The sequence below is a fragment of the Cervus elaphus genome, chromosome 4 (assembly GCF_910594005.1).
Source record: "Cervus elaphus chromosome 4, mCerEla1.1, whole genome shotgun sequence".
NCBI lineage: Eukaryota > Metazoa > Chordata > Mammalia > Artiodactyla > Cervidae > Cervus > Cervus elaphus.
Window position 1 is genome coordinate 54,383,688 of NC_057818.1, and position 12,993 is coordinate 54,396,680.

The window sequence follows — 12,993 nt, forward strand, 5'->3', positions numbered from 1 at the left end:
TGAACATTCACGGACAAGTTTCTGCATGAACCTAGGTCTTCATTTAACTTGGGTTCATGTAGAAATTTTGTACATCAGTTTCTATTTCCCTTAGGTAAACAAATAGGAGTGGGATTGCTGAGTCATAAAGTAAATGTAATGTTTAACTTTATAAGAACCTGCCAGATCCTTCCAGAGAACCCGCCCCATTTTCCATTCCAAGCAACAATGTACAGGAGTTCTGGTTGCTCTGCAAGCTTGCCTGGCACACTGTGCATTCTTTTTAAATATTTATTTTTTATGTAACCGTGCCAGGTCTTCGCTGTGGCATGCAAACCCTTCGTTGTGGCGTGTGGGATCTAGTTCCCTGACCAGGGATCGAGTCTGGGCCCCTGGATTGGGAGCTCGGGGTCTTAATCAGCGCACCAGCAGGGAAGTTCCTTTCCATTTGGTGTATTTAACGAGCCATTCTCATAGAGCTGCGGTGACCTCAACAGCATTTCACGTATGAATACTCTCTTCTGAGCACGCTTTTTTCTCTGATTCCAGGGTGCTGCACCGAACGTTTTTCCTTCTTTCTCATTGGCTGTCCCGCCTCTGTTTCATTTTCTGATTTCTCCTTCTTTTCCTGATCTTGGTCTGTAGATCTCTTTTCCCTTCACGCCTGCCCCCTCGGTGATCTTGGCTGATCTCATGGCAGTAAACACCAACAGCACTGTGGTGTTTTCAAATGTCTGTCTTCACCTTGCATCTCTCTTCTGAACCCCAGACCCGCTGCCTCCCCAGCATCTCCTCCTGGAGGCCCAAGAACTCAAGGTTGACAGAACTCCCCTGCCACTGTCTTCTCACTTCTGGAAAAGGTGATTCGAGTCTTCCAGATGCTCAGCTTATAAAATTAGGAGTGATCCCTGACTTCTCTCCCCCGCACATCAATCATCAGCAAATCCTATTGATTCTACCTCCAAAATGTGTCCAGAATCTGATCACGTCTCTCTGCTCCCATCACCTCATCCCCAGCTTGTCCCAAGCCAGCATCACTTCTCACCTGGATTGTTGCAGTCACCTCCTGACTGGCCCTGGCTCCCACCCTTGACTTCCTTCATTGAACATGGCCGATAGTTATCCCTCCTCAGCTCAAAACATTCTCATTCCCCACATAATGTATGATTCCATCTCTGTGAAAAATCCAAAATGGGCAAATCCACAGAGTAGATGTGGATTAGTAGGTTGACTCAGGGCTGGGGCGGGGGGAGGAGGGGATGGAGGGATTGAGGGGTGATAGCTAAGGGTACAGGTTTCTTTTGGGGGTGATGAAATGTTCTGGAAAATATTTTTATTATTCATTTATCTAGGCTGTGCTGGGTCTTCCATAGTGGCACGTGGAAATCTCACCTCCCACCCTATATCACCCAGCTGCAGATCCAAGCCTCATCTGGGTGCCCCCCACCCATGCTCTCACTCCTCACGAGTGATCAGAGTCCTGTTGGTTTAAGCCGCCCAGTTCATGATAGCTTGTTACAGCAACAACAAGAAACAAATACACTGTTGGAACGATTTATCTATAAAAAGAATTCACCTCCCCAAGCCTCAGTGTCCCAGGTAAAATGGAGATGATGATGTGCTCACCATCCACGTCTATAGGCATCCTGTGTCTCTCATAGAGCCATGCACACAGCAGGCACTTAATGTCTGTGCAGTGAATGCGTGCCGACCGATGCTAGGTACTGCCCAGGATTAATTCACTTACTCCTCAGGGACACTCCATGAGAGTAAGAACTATAGTCGACCCACTTGCCAGATGAAGAAAGAGGCAGGTGGGGTTAAGTGGCTGACCCGGAGGTTGCACAGCATGCCTGGGACTGGGCTGGGACACACCCGCCCCCTGCAGGTGGGAGACGGACACGAAGCTGTGTCACACTAGGAACGGATGCCACATGCCTGGCGTTCTCAGCTCTGCCAGGGGTGCCCGGCCATGGCTGCAGCTGGCCGCCAGCACTCTGTTCTCAATGGGCACGGGGGGAGGGGGCACAGCCACCCCAGAGGGCACTAGAGACATGCGCGGGGAATCCCCTGGTGATCCAGTGGTTAGGACTTGGCGCTTTCACTGTCACGGTCCCGGGTTTAATTCCTGGTCGGGGAACTAAGATCCTGCAAGCAGAGCGAGGTGGCCAAAAACAAAGAAAACATGCAGGACTGTTTCCTGTTGCCAGAAGGGCTGAGGGCCACTTGGCGCGGGCACCTGGCAGATGGGGGCGGGCAGGCCGGCCACGCCCGGGACAGCCTCACACGGTGAAGAACTGACCCGCCCTGACGGCCGGCAGGGCTGCAGCTGAGAACCACTGAACACGGGGCCCGGAGCCTGCACCTCGGGCCTTCTGCCTGAGGACTAGGACTCTGGAGCCGCCTGCCTGGGCTCAAAACCCACCTTGTTCAGGACTTCCGGGCTGGTCTAGTGGTTAAGAATCCACCTGCCAACGCAGGGGACACAGGTTCGATCCCTGGTCTGGGAAGATCCCAGTGCCGCGGGGCAACTAATGCTATGCCACGATGACTGAGCCCGAGCCCCACAGCAAGAGAAGCCACTGCAGTGAGAAGCCGGTGCCCCCCTCGCTGCAAGCCCCCGCGTAGCCACGAAGACCCAGCACAGCCAAAAATAAACTAAACAAGATTTAAAAAAAAAAAATCAGAAAATCTGGTTCAGCCACAGACTCACTCTGAGACCGTCTGAGCTAAGTGATCCCCTCTAACCATCCCTTCTGCATCATTTTGTGAGGGTTAACGAAGGCACGCCGTGTCACGGCTTAGAGCGGCCTGGGAGACGTCGGTGTTGGCTCTCTGAGTGTCGTTATTTTAGGAGCAAGAGTTCGGTGTCTAAATCTGTCACCCTTCCCAGTCCCCTGGGGCCGTCTGCGGGCAGCAGCAGGTATGAAAGCCCCCGCCCCCACTCCGCTACCTCACTCAGCCCAAGGTGTGTTTGTTGACTGACCACCCAACGCACCAACGGCAGGGCCCCTGGAGCTGCCCGTGGTCCCCAGGAGGACAGGCAGAGGCGCAAAGACACGAGGCCAGGCGGGGACCACAGGTTTATTGGGGGCTCCACGCACACGCTCACGGCATCACACGAGGACAGCACGGTTACACGCGAGGTGGCCTCCGCCCACAGCTGGGGCCCCGAGGCCGTGGGGTGTGGCCGCCTCCCTGGTGGCCCAGACCCAGCTGGGTGCCTTCCTCCTGGGCAGCTGAGGGAGGGGGCCGCTGGGGTGGACCCCGGGCCCGGAAAGGGGAAGCGAGCAGGCTAGTCCGGGGAGGGACCGGGGCAGGAGGGGCCGGCCGCCCTCACTCCAGGGACTGCAACATCAGCAACTGTTTGAGCACCTTCGTCTGGCTGGTCTCACGGATCTCGCCGGCCAGGAACATCTCGTCCACGACCGTGTAAACCTGAGGGAAGCGAGGGCGTGGAGAGACCCTGGGGTGAGCAGTGGGGGGACCCCCGGGGAGCTGGGGAGTTCTGATGCCCAAGAACCAGGAAACAGACCCCAACGGAGGCACCGGGGTGGCTGTGGGCTTCTGGCCCCCCACCGGCCCCCTCCTCTGGCTCCCTCCTCCTCATCTTCCCCCTGATCCCACCTTGTAGAAGTTGAATACCAGGTCCAGTTCACAGACGTTGTGGAAATATTCATTTAAGACCTAGGAGAAGACGACAGAGGTAGTGCGAGATAAGCAAGGAGACACACACACCTACACACAGGAGCAGAGGCATCAGAAAGAGATGGCATGGAAACAAGGCAGACAGGGACTTCCCTGGTGGTCCAGTGGCTAAGACGCCATGCTCCCAATGCAGGGGGCCGGGGTTCGATCCCTGGCCAGGGAATCAGATGCCACATGCCACAACTAGGGATCCTGCGTGCTGCAGTGAAGATCAAAGATCCCAAGCACTGCAACTAAGACCCGGTGCAGGCAAAATAAATCAGTAAATATTAAAAGGAAAGAAACAAGAGAGAAACTGAAGGGAAACAGAGGCCTGAGGAAACATCAAGGTGGGCAGAGAAAGACAGGGTCCCCTCCCCCCAAGCTGAGGGCCCTGCCTCCTAACAGAGGGGTCTGGACGGCGTCCACCGCCCCCCGCCCCCCACCTGCGCACCTCCACAAAGTTGTGGATGGCCTCCAGGTAGGCCAGGTTGTTGTCGTTGACGTCCACGCAGATGCAGAAGTAGAGGCCGGCATAGCGTCGGTAAATGATCTTGAAGTTCCGGAACTGCGGGGCAGAGAGGCAGGCGGTCAGCGACAGGGCGTGCCCAGGACCCCACGTACTGGGCAGGATGGCACCAACATGTGCAGTCCTGTGTTCCCCACGTGGTCCCGGAGGCCCTGCTCTGTGGTCTGACTCTGTGCTGGGGACGGAGGGGTGGCCTGGCTCTCCCTGCCTCGGGCTCACAGTCCAGTGGCGTGTCATCCTTAGTCACCCCCCGAGTGGGCAGCGAGGGGCTGCGGGTGCTCAGAGGGGACAAGAGGCTGACCCACCCTAGGAGTCCGGGAGGGCTTCCTGGAAGACGGGGCATCTGCACTGAAATCTGGAGGATGAGCAGGAGTGATCAGACAGGAGTGCTTTAGGCAGGGGGAACAGTACTGTGCAAAAGCCCAGGGCCGAGAGGTGGGGGTGTTCCAGGGTATCCATCTGCCCCTTTCCTTGACTTGCTGTTGCCTCTGGAAGGAGTCAAACTACTCAGCCTGGAACTAATCTAACAAATTCTTCCACAGACACTGCCTGAGTACACGCTGGGTGGCAGGCTTTGTGCTGAGCGGTACAGGCTCACTGCCTCCTGTAACCAAGACAATCCTAGTCCTGCCCTTAACTGAACCGTAATATAAATATTCCTACCATAACACATAAATACAACCCAGGAATAAATATTCATGAGCCAGGGATGCATACTCTAATTTTATGCCATTTGTAAGTAGATAAAGCCATAGACAGAGATCCATGATGTACTGGCTGGCAAAGCATCTGAAAAATCCCGTCCAGCGTGTATGTGTGTGGCGCCATCTGCTGGCAACTGCAAAAGCCAACTCAAGCCCCTGATTTCTCATTTTTTTCCCCCTAGCTTATCTTTGTGAATGCCTGTACTTTCCCGCTGTTGTTGTTTCGTCCTTTAGTTCCTAAGTTGTGTCTGATTCTTTTGAGACCCCAGGGACTGCAGCCGTCCTGGCTCCTCTGTCCATGGGATTTCCCAGGCAAGAATACTGGAGCAGATTGCCATTTCCTTTTCCAGGGGATCTTCTCGACCCAGCAATTGAACCCACGTCTCCTGCATTGGCAGGCAGATTCTTTACCGAGTCACCAGGGAAGCCCAATATTATGACAGTAGCTCCTGCACATAATCCATGGATTAGTAAGAATATATCAGGATGTTAACTCTACTTGCTGGTGTGGCCTTGGCAGGGTCTGACCCTGAACAGCTCTCTTCTTTTCTTTCCTGCTATCATCCGCCTGGCTCCTTCCTGTCACCACTGTGTCACCAGTGCTGCCCTGCACAGGGCGACAGTCTGGAGTGGGCCTGGGTCGGGAGGGGTCTAAGATGGTCCAGACCCCTTGGGACATTCTCACCTGGCATCAAATCTTTCTGGCTCCTCCTAACCAGCCTCTCTGCCCACTCCGGGTCCCTCAGATGCTGTCCTTTCCAGCACTCAGCGTGGGACCAGCCCTGCACTGGCAGCATGGTGCCCCGGGAGAGTCGACATCCCTAATGCTACGGCTCCCCTCCCTTCATCACCCCGCCCCCCACATCTCCACTCCGTTGGGAATGGACACCCCACTGCTGATCTTCCCCCTCCACCTGCTCTTTGCTTAAGTCAGCCCATCTGGGGAAATGACAGCGCCCCCTACTGGCGGCTCCATTTTCTTTCCCACACCACCTCCAATCTTTGGCCCTTCAGTTGGCTCTCCTTTCAAAATGCTTCTCCCCACCCCGTTTCCATGACTGTGAAAGTCACCAGCATCTCTCACCTGGGCCGCAGCAGTCACCTCCTGAGCAGTCCCCCTGCTTCTGCTCCTGCCCCTTAGAGAGGGATCCCTAAAGCCTAAGCTAGCCCACCTCCGTCCTCAGTTCAAAAGCTTCCTGTGGCTCCCTTCTTGCTCAGAGTAAGGGCCCAAGTCCTCATGACAGGTCACAAGGCCCAGAACCTCCTGCTTCTGTTATATCTTCAGTCTGCTCCCACCTTCCTCCCTGGCTTACCCCACCTCAGATACACTGGCTTTCTTGCTATTCCAGGAATGCCCTTGTACGCCCTGCTGCCTCAGGGCCTTTGCACTTATTGTTCCCTGGGCTTGGAACGTTCCTTTCTCAGATATCATCTCCTTCCACTTCTCCATTCCTTCAGGTCTGGGTTCAAATGTCCCCTGTTCAGTGAAGACTTCCTGATAAAACCATTTAAACCTACGTTCCACTCCCCATTCCCCACTGTACACACCCCAGCCATTCCATCCCCCACAGCTGCTTCCTTTTTCTCCCTGGCATCTATCATACCTGATACACTATATCTTCATTATAATAACAGCCTCCCATGGACTAAAACTAAAAACCTCAGCGGTCAGCTCTCCGAGGGAAGGGGCTGGGTCTGTTTCATTCCCTGCCGTATCACCAGTGCCTAGAACAGTACTCGGTACATAGCGAGCCACCAATAAATATCTGTTGAACTCTACATGAACAGAGGAGCCTGGCGGGCCACAGTCAACAGGGTCACAGAGAGTCAGACACAACTGAGCGCGCATACACACACACACACATACACACACACACACAGGACAATCAGCCTGGTCTCTTAACAGGCTAATACCGTGGGAATTAAAGCTAGAAGCATCTCAATCAAGAGACCAAAAGCAATGCCAAGATCCCTGACTGGCTTTGGACAATCAGTTTTGATGACCTGTGCTATGCTAAGTCGCTTTAGTTGTGTCTGACTCTTTGTGACCCCGTGGACTGTAGCCTGCCAGGCTCCTCAGTCCATGGGATTCTTGAGGCAAGAATGCTGGAGTGGGTTGCCATGCCCTCCTCCAGGGGATCTTCCTGACCTAGGGATTGAACTTGTGTCTCTTACGTCTCCTGCATTGGCAGGTGGGTTCTTTACCACTAGGGCCACCTGGGAAGCCCTCTGATGATCTGGGGGAAATTTAAATATTGATTGGATTTAGAGTAACATTAGTAAGGAAGTAGGACTCCTTTTATCGGGCCTGATGATACTGTGGTCATGGAAGGCAGTGTCTTTATTTTCTGAGATGTACCCTGAAATATTTAGGGATGAAATGTCATTATCTCTATCCTTTTTTTTTTTCTTTCACTGAAATACATGGCTCATGCAATGTTACTTCCTCAATCAGGGACTGAACCCGCACCTTTGGGAGTGACAGCACGCAATCCTACCCTCCAGACCTCCAGGGGATTCCCCCATGATCTCTCTAACTTAACTGAAAACATGACAACCAGGGATGGTTCGTTACACCATTCTCTACGCTTATGTGTGTGAGCATTTTTGTAGTAAGTTTTTAAAAGGCGCCAGGGGAAAAAAAAAGTTCTTCAGCCAAAAAAAATAAAAAAGAGAGGAAAAAAGAACAAAAATGCAAACTCTTAATACTGATGAAAGCTGGAGGAGTTTTCAATTGACTTCTCATTGTACTAACCTGTATGTCTGAAAATGTTCACCCTGAAAAGTAACTCACCCTCCTCAAAGGAAAGCAGACAGCAGGCAAGCTGAATAAATGATTGGGGGGGGGGGGGAGGAAGGAGAATCTGAGGGGTTATTGCCATGTGAGGCTAGGTAGGAGGCTGGGAAGAGGGGGGTCAAAAGAAAGCAGGGGAGTATGGGAGGGACTGGCGGGGGTGGAGGTAGCTGTCACCTCCACAAAGTTGGTGTGTTTGGCGTCTCGGACAGTGACCACGGCGTGCACCTCCTCGATTAGCTTCTGTTTCTCATCGTCATCGAACTGCATGTACCACTTGGCCAGGCGCGTCTTGCCTGCTCGGTTCTGGATGAGGATGAAGCGGATCTGGGGGTGGCAAGAGGAGGAGGCAGGGAGAGAGGTGGGGTGGGCGAGCCAGTGCAGGGTGGCCCTGCCCAACAGCCCCACCCTGCCCCATGGGGAAGATAGGGTCCAGCTGCCTGCCTTCCAAGGGTCTCGGCCACTCCCCTGAGCCCAGCCAGGCTGACCTGGCCACATGCTCTGGTCCCAGGTCCCTCCAACACCCCGTGGAGTGATTTCTCGTCCACTGGCCAACTCTGCAGTCGTTTCTAGGGCGCTGAGTCCCAAGCTCCACCAAGTCTTGCCTCCCTGACCTTAGACAAAAGACCCACCCCTCTACGCCTCAGTTTCCCCACAGTGAAACAAGTTTTCCTTAGAAGACTCACCTTGTCAGGGTGTTTTGAAGGTTAAATAAGTTTATAAATTTAGTCAGTGGCTGGCACTAACAGGCAAGCCAGGTGTCAGCTGCAATTATCATCAGTGATGGCTAGGAGACGCAAGGTGTTTTTAAGATTCTGAAAAGCCAGCTCAACTGTCACAGGGCTACTATGAACACTGAACAAGTTGATCCCAGAAGTGTTTTGTGCAGTCCTGTTTATATACTGAGTGCTCAATAAGATTAACTATTATGACTGACGCATTTGACCAAGTGGCTAAAAACACAGACTCAAGAGCCCGAATGAATCCTGGCACTGTTGGCTGTGAATCTGTAGGCAAGTTACTTCACCTCTCTGGACCTCAGTTTCACTGTCTGCACAACGGACATAATGAGAGCACCTCCCTCATGAGACCGTTGCATGAGCTCATGAACACAACAGGGATAACACAGTGACGAGCACATGCTAAGCATTATACAACTATTAGTTCTTCGATATAATTCATTGTCATTTGACTTTAAGAAAATCATGGGCCAAGTGCATGCAGCTAGGAAGCCTGTCTTTGAGCCCAGTTCTGTTGGAGGTGGGCGTGCTCATGTCCATTTTATAGATGAAGAAATCGAGGCTCAGAGAATGGAAGTCTCACAGCCAGAAAGCAGAGCTGGGAATCCAAAGGCTTTGCTCTGAATCCCCTTATCCTAACTTGTGGAAGCCTCCAGCGGGCCATGAGAGGCTGCTCTGTTTCGTAATCCTCATTCTCCACACACTGCATCCCTCCTCCCCCAACTCATCTGAGCTGGACGGGAACAGGATGTTACGCTCTCCTTCCAAGAACCCCTTCTGCTGAGCCAGGGAAAACCACTTCCTAGCAAGGCAGGGGTCCTGGCAGGCAGGCAAAGGGCATGGGGTGGGGGGTGGGGGTGGGACCCACACCAGGCAGCCACAGCCTGGGGACCAGAACCAGAGATAGATGGAGGCGATAGGGAGGAGAGATGGGAGCAAGGCTGCAGAACTAAGGCAGAGCTCTGTCTCTGACTCCTGAATTCCCTCATACACCTCTTCCTCTTTCTCCTCCCAACTAGAGTCTCTCCATCTCAGGGAATCCACATTGAGAAGTCCCACCCTTTCTGTATCCTCACCCCTCTGATGTCCCCTCTCAGTACCCCCCCCCCCCCCCCCCCCCCCCAGCCTTCTCTACCTCCAAGTCCTCCCCGCCCCCTTGGAGTTGCTCTCTTTTGACTCCTGATTTCTCATTTTCAGTGCTTTCTGTCAGGGTGCCCCATCCCTGGGGATTGGTGCCAGCTCCAATGCCCAGCCCTTGTTCCCCAAACCCCCTCCCCACCTCTCACTTCCATGCTTACTCCCTCCCATGCTTACTGCCCTCTGAGACCCCTCCTCTTGCAGAGACCTGTTCCATTGCGCCCCATTCATGTGTAGTATTCACTCCCTACTCCAAGCCTTCTTCCCTCTTACAGCACACTTTTCCTAACTCTAAAGGCCCACTCTCTACAGTACTTCCTGTCTCCAGTGCCCAGTCTCTTACCCTTAAGACTCTCTCTCACCAGCAGTATCCCACCCAGTTCCAACAGCCCCCTCCGCCCGCAACATCAGCTTCCCGCCCCTAGAGACCCCCTCTCTCCTATCCCAACGTCTCCCATTCTTCTCTAGCTCTCCTGACGCACTCCCGGAAAGCCCTCCGCTTGGGACGCCCCCTCCCCACCTCCAGTTCCTTCTCCCCGCTTCTGAGATCCTGCCTCGTGAGTTGCCTCCCTGGTTCAAAACCCTCCAGCCACCTCGAATGTCTCCCTTCCGCACAGCCCTCTCCCCTGGCACCTGGTCTTCAAAAGCCCCCCAAGCCTCGATAACCCCAGTACACACTCGCGCCCAGAACCACCCCCAGTTGCCCCCTTCGCCGGCCTTTGATCGGCCCCAATGCCGAGAGCCCGCACCCGGCCCAGACCATCGCACCGCAGCAGGGGCGGCTTGTCAGTACCGCACCGAGCCTGGAGTACCTGCACGTGGGCCCACCCGTCGCCCATCCCCAGCATAGGCGCGCCCTCGTTACCATGGCGACCCCCGTCCGGACCCCAGCGGCCCCGGTCCCGCGGCTTCTGGGTGGCCCCGGCTCTGGCAGCTGTTGGGGGACCCAGGGGTAGAGCGGACTTCCGGCAGAAGAACTCGCCCGCCCTCTCGCGCACAGCCCGCTGGGAATTGTAGTCCTGAAAAAAAAAATAGGCTCGCTCGTCCGGGAGACAAACCAGGAAAAGAGCCGGTCCCGCTTCCCAGCATGCCGCGCGACTGGGCTTTTCCTACGGCAAGGTTCAGTCTCCAAATGCATTTTGGGAGCCATGGGTTATTATCTCCTTGGAGGACTACAGTTCCCGACATGCTTGACAGCCAGGAGCGTTGCATCCTGGGAAAAGTAGTTCCGTCAGCCCTCCCTCCACCTCCCAGCCTAGGCGAGAAGGACATGCTGGGAATAACAGTTTTAAATAAAAAACTGCGTTGGGAAATGTAATTATGTTTACGTGCTTACCTAGTGCTCTGTTTAAAATGTGTTGAGTGTTTTCTCTGGGAGACAGACAGTGGTTTAACAGCATCAATTTGGAAGTCAGAACTGTGCAAATCCTGCCGTCGCATTCCCTAGCTCTGACTTTGGGCGAGCAATTTCACCTCTTAACTCAATTTATTCATCTGTTAAAGAGAAGTGATCAAGGGATCACCTCAGTGGGGTGGTTTTAAAGCTTCGGCCAGTTTCCCAAGTACTTAGCATAGTGCTCGATACATGGTCAGCGCTCGATAAATATGAGTTAAAATCATGAATGTTCACTGCTTCCATCAGGTAATAGGGGTCTTCTTGCTTCCTTTTCACAGGTATACCTGTCTTCTTACACGGCTTGGCTATTGGGGACCCCTTACTAGAACACGGTGGCACACAGTAAGCACTCGATAAAGGTATTGCTACTGAGGGCAGACTTGCCATAATAAAAACAAAACATATCCTGGATGTAAATTAAAAGTGTAGTATTAGCAGAAGAACTAACACATAGGTGTTGAATAACTGTAGGGGCAAAAAGAGGTAAGAGACATTTTCAGTTCTTGCACTCCTCTATCTCCTACAGGGTTGGGACCAGGATAAAGTAAGCAATGTGCCCAGGGTGCAAAATTTTAAAAGGCACCCACTCTTAGATGTTGACCCAGTCCTTGCAAGAGCCTGAAAGTGAGCAGCTGGCTTGCCTCCCCTTGGTCCCAGCCCTGATCTCTAGCACTCAGCTAAGTGCCTGGCACAAGTCTGGTGTTTGACAAGTTTCCTGAATGAATGAATGAATGAATAGGAATCAAGGAAACAGACACCCTTAAGGCTAAGTAAAAGAAGTTTTACAGGAATGAGTAGTTAGTATGTAATTTGTTTGAATGACCATGAAGACGAAAGTTGGTAAAACTGATCTATGATGTAAACACAGGAGCAGTGATTATCTCCGTGGACAGGGGGCTAGGAGGCAAGGGTTATGCTGGATTTGGCATAGTAATATTCTATATCTTGAAAGAGGTTTTAGTTACATAGATGTAGATACACGTCAAAAATCAACAAACAATACACAGAATTTGTGCATTTCACCTTACATAAAATTTACCTAAGGGGTATCCATGGACTGTGCCCCCACCCCAAAATCTTTTTTACCTGAACAAAATAAGTCAAAATAATGGAACCCTAGTTGATGATATGCATACTGTTTCGTTTTTTGTGTTTTGGCTGTGCTGCACAGCATATGGGATCTTAGTTCTCAGACCAGGAATTGGAACCATAGATCCCTGCAGTGCAAGTGCAGATTCTTAACCACTGGACAGTCAGGAAAGTCCATGCAATTAACCTTAAAATATGTCAGAAAAAGAAGTTAGATTAGTGGATAGATTAAAGGATAGAGAGGTGAAAAATAAATCAACCAAAATTATAGACTCTAGACACTGAGTATATGGGTATACACTGTGTAAAGCTCTTTGGAAGGAAAGTTATGGCCAACCTAGACAGGATATTGAAAAGCAGAGACATTACTTTGCCAACAAAGGTCCGTGTAGTCAAGGCTATGGTTTTTCCAGTAGTCATGTATGGATGTGAGAGTTGGACTATAAAGAAAGCTGAGCACCGAAGAATTGATGCTTTTGAACTGTGGTGTTGGAGAAGACTCTTGAGAGTCGCTTGGACTGCAAGGAGATCCAACCAGTCCATCCTAAAGGAGATCAGTCCTGGGTGTTCATTGGAAGGACTGATGTTGAAACTGAAACTCCAATACTTTGGCCACCTGATGTGGAGAGATGACTCATTTGAAAAGACCCTGATGCTGGGAAAGATTGAGGGCAGAGGAGAAGGGGACGACAGAGGATGAGATAGTTGGATGGCATCACCGACACAATGGACATGGGTTTGGGTGGACTCCGGGAGTTGGTGATGGACAGGGAGGCCTGGCGTGCTGCTGTTCATGGGGTCGCAAAGAGTCAGACACGACTGAGCGACTGAACTGAACTGTGTAAAGCTTTCAAACTTTATGCTTGGAAATTTCCATAATAAAAAAAGTGAAAGAAAAGAAAACAGACACTGTCCCCACCCCAACAGCATTCATGGTC

The 12,993-nt window shown here is 52.3% G+C and overlaps 1 protein-coding gene across 1 annotated transcript; it reads right to left on the reverse strand.

The window, feature by feature from the left end:
- Nucleotides 1-3,045: 3,045 nt before the first annotated feature.
- On the reverse strand, nucleotides 3,046-10,593 carry AP2S1 (adaptor related protein complex 2 subunit sigma 1). Its single transcript, XM_043899583.1, has 5 exons — nucleotides 10,436-10,593; nucleotides 7,871-8,020; nucleotides 4,121-4,234; nucleotides 3,607-3,666; nucleotides 3,046-3,417 (listed from the first exon to the last, which is right to left on the reverse strand). Exons 1-5 carry the CDS (start codon nucleotides 10,436-10,438, stop codon nucleotides 3,316-3,318), a joined length of 429 nt encoding a protein of 142 aa, XP_043755518.1. The 5' UTR covers nucleotides 10,439-10,593; the 3' UTR covers nucleotides 3,046-3,315.
- Between the last annotated feature and the right edge of the window lie 2,400 nt (nucleotides 10,594-12,993).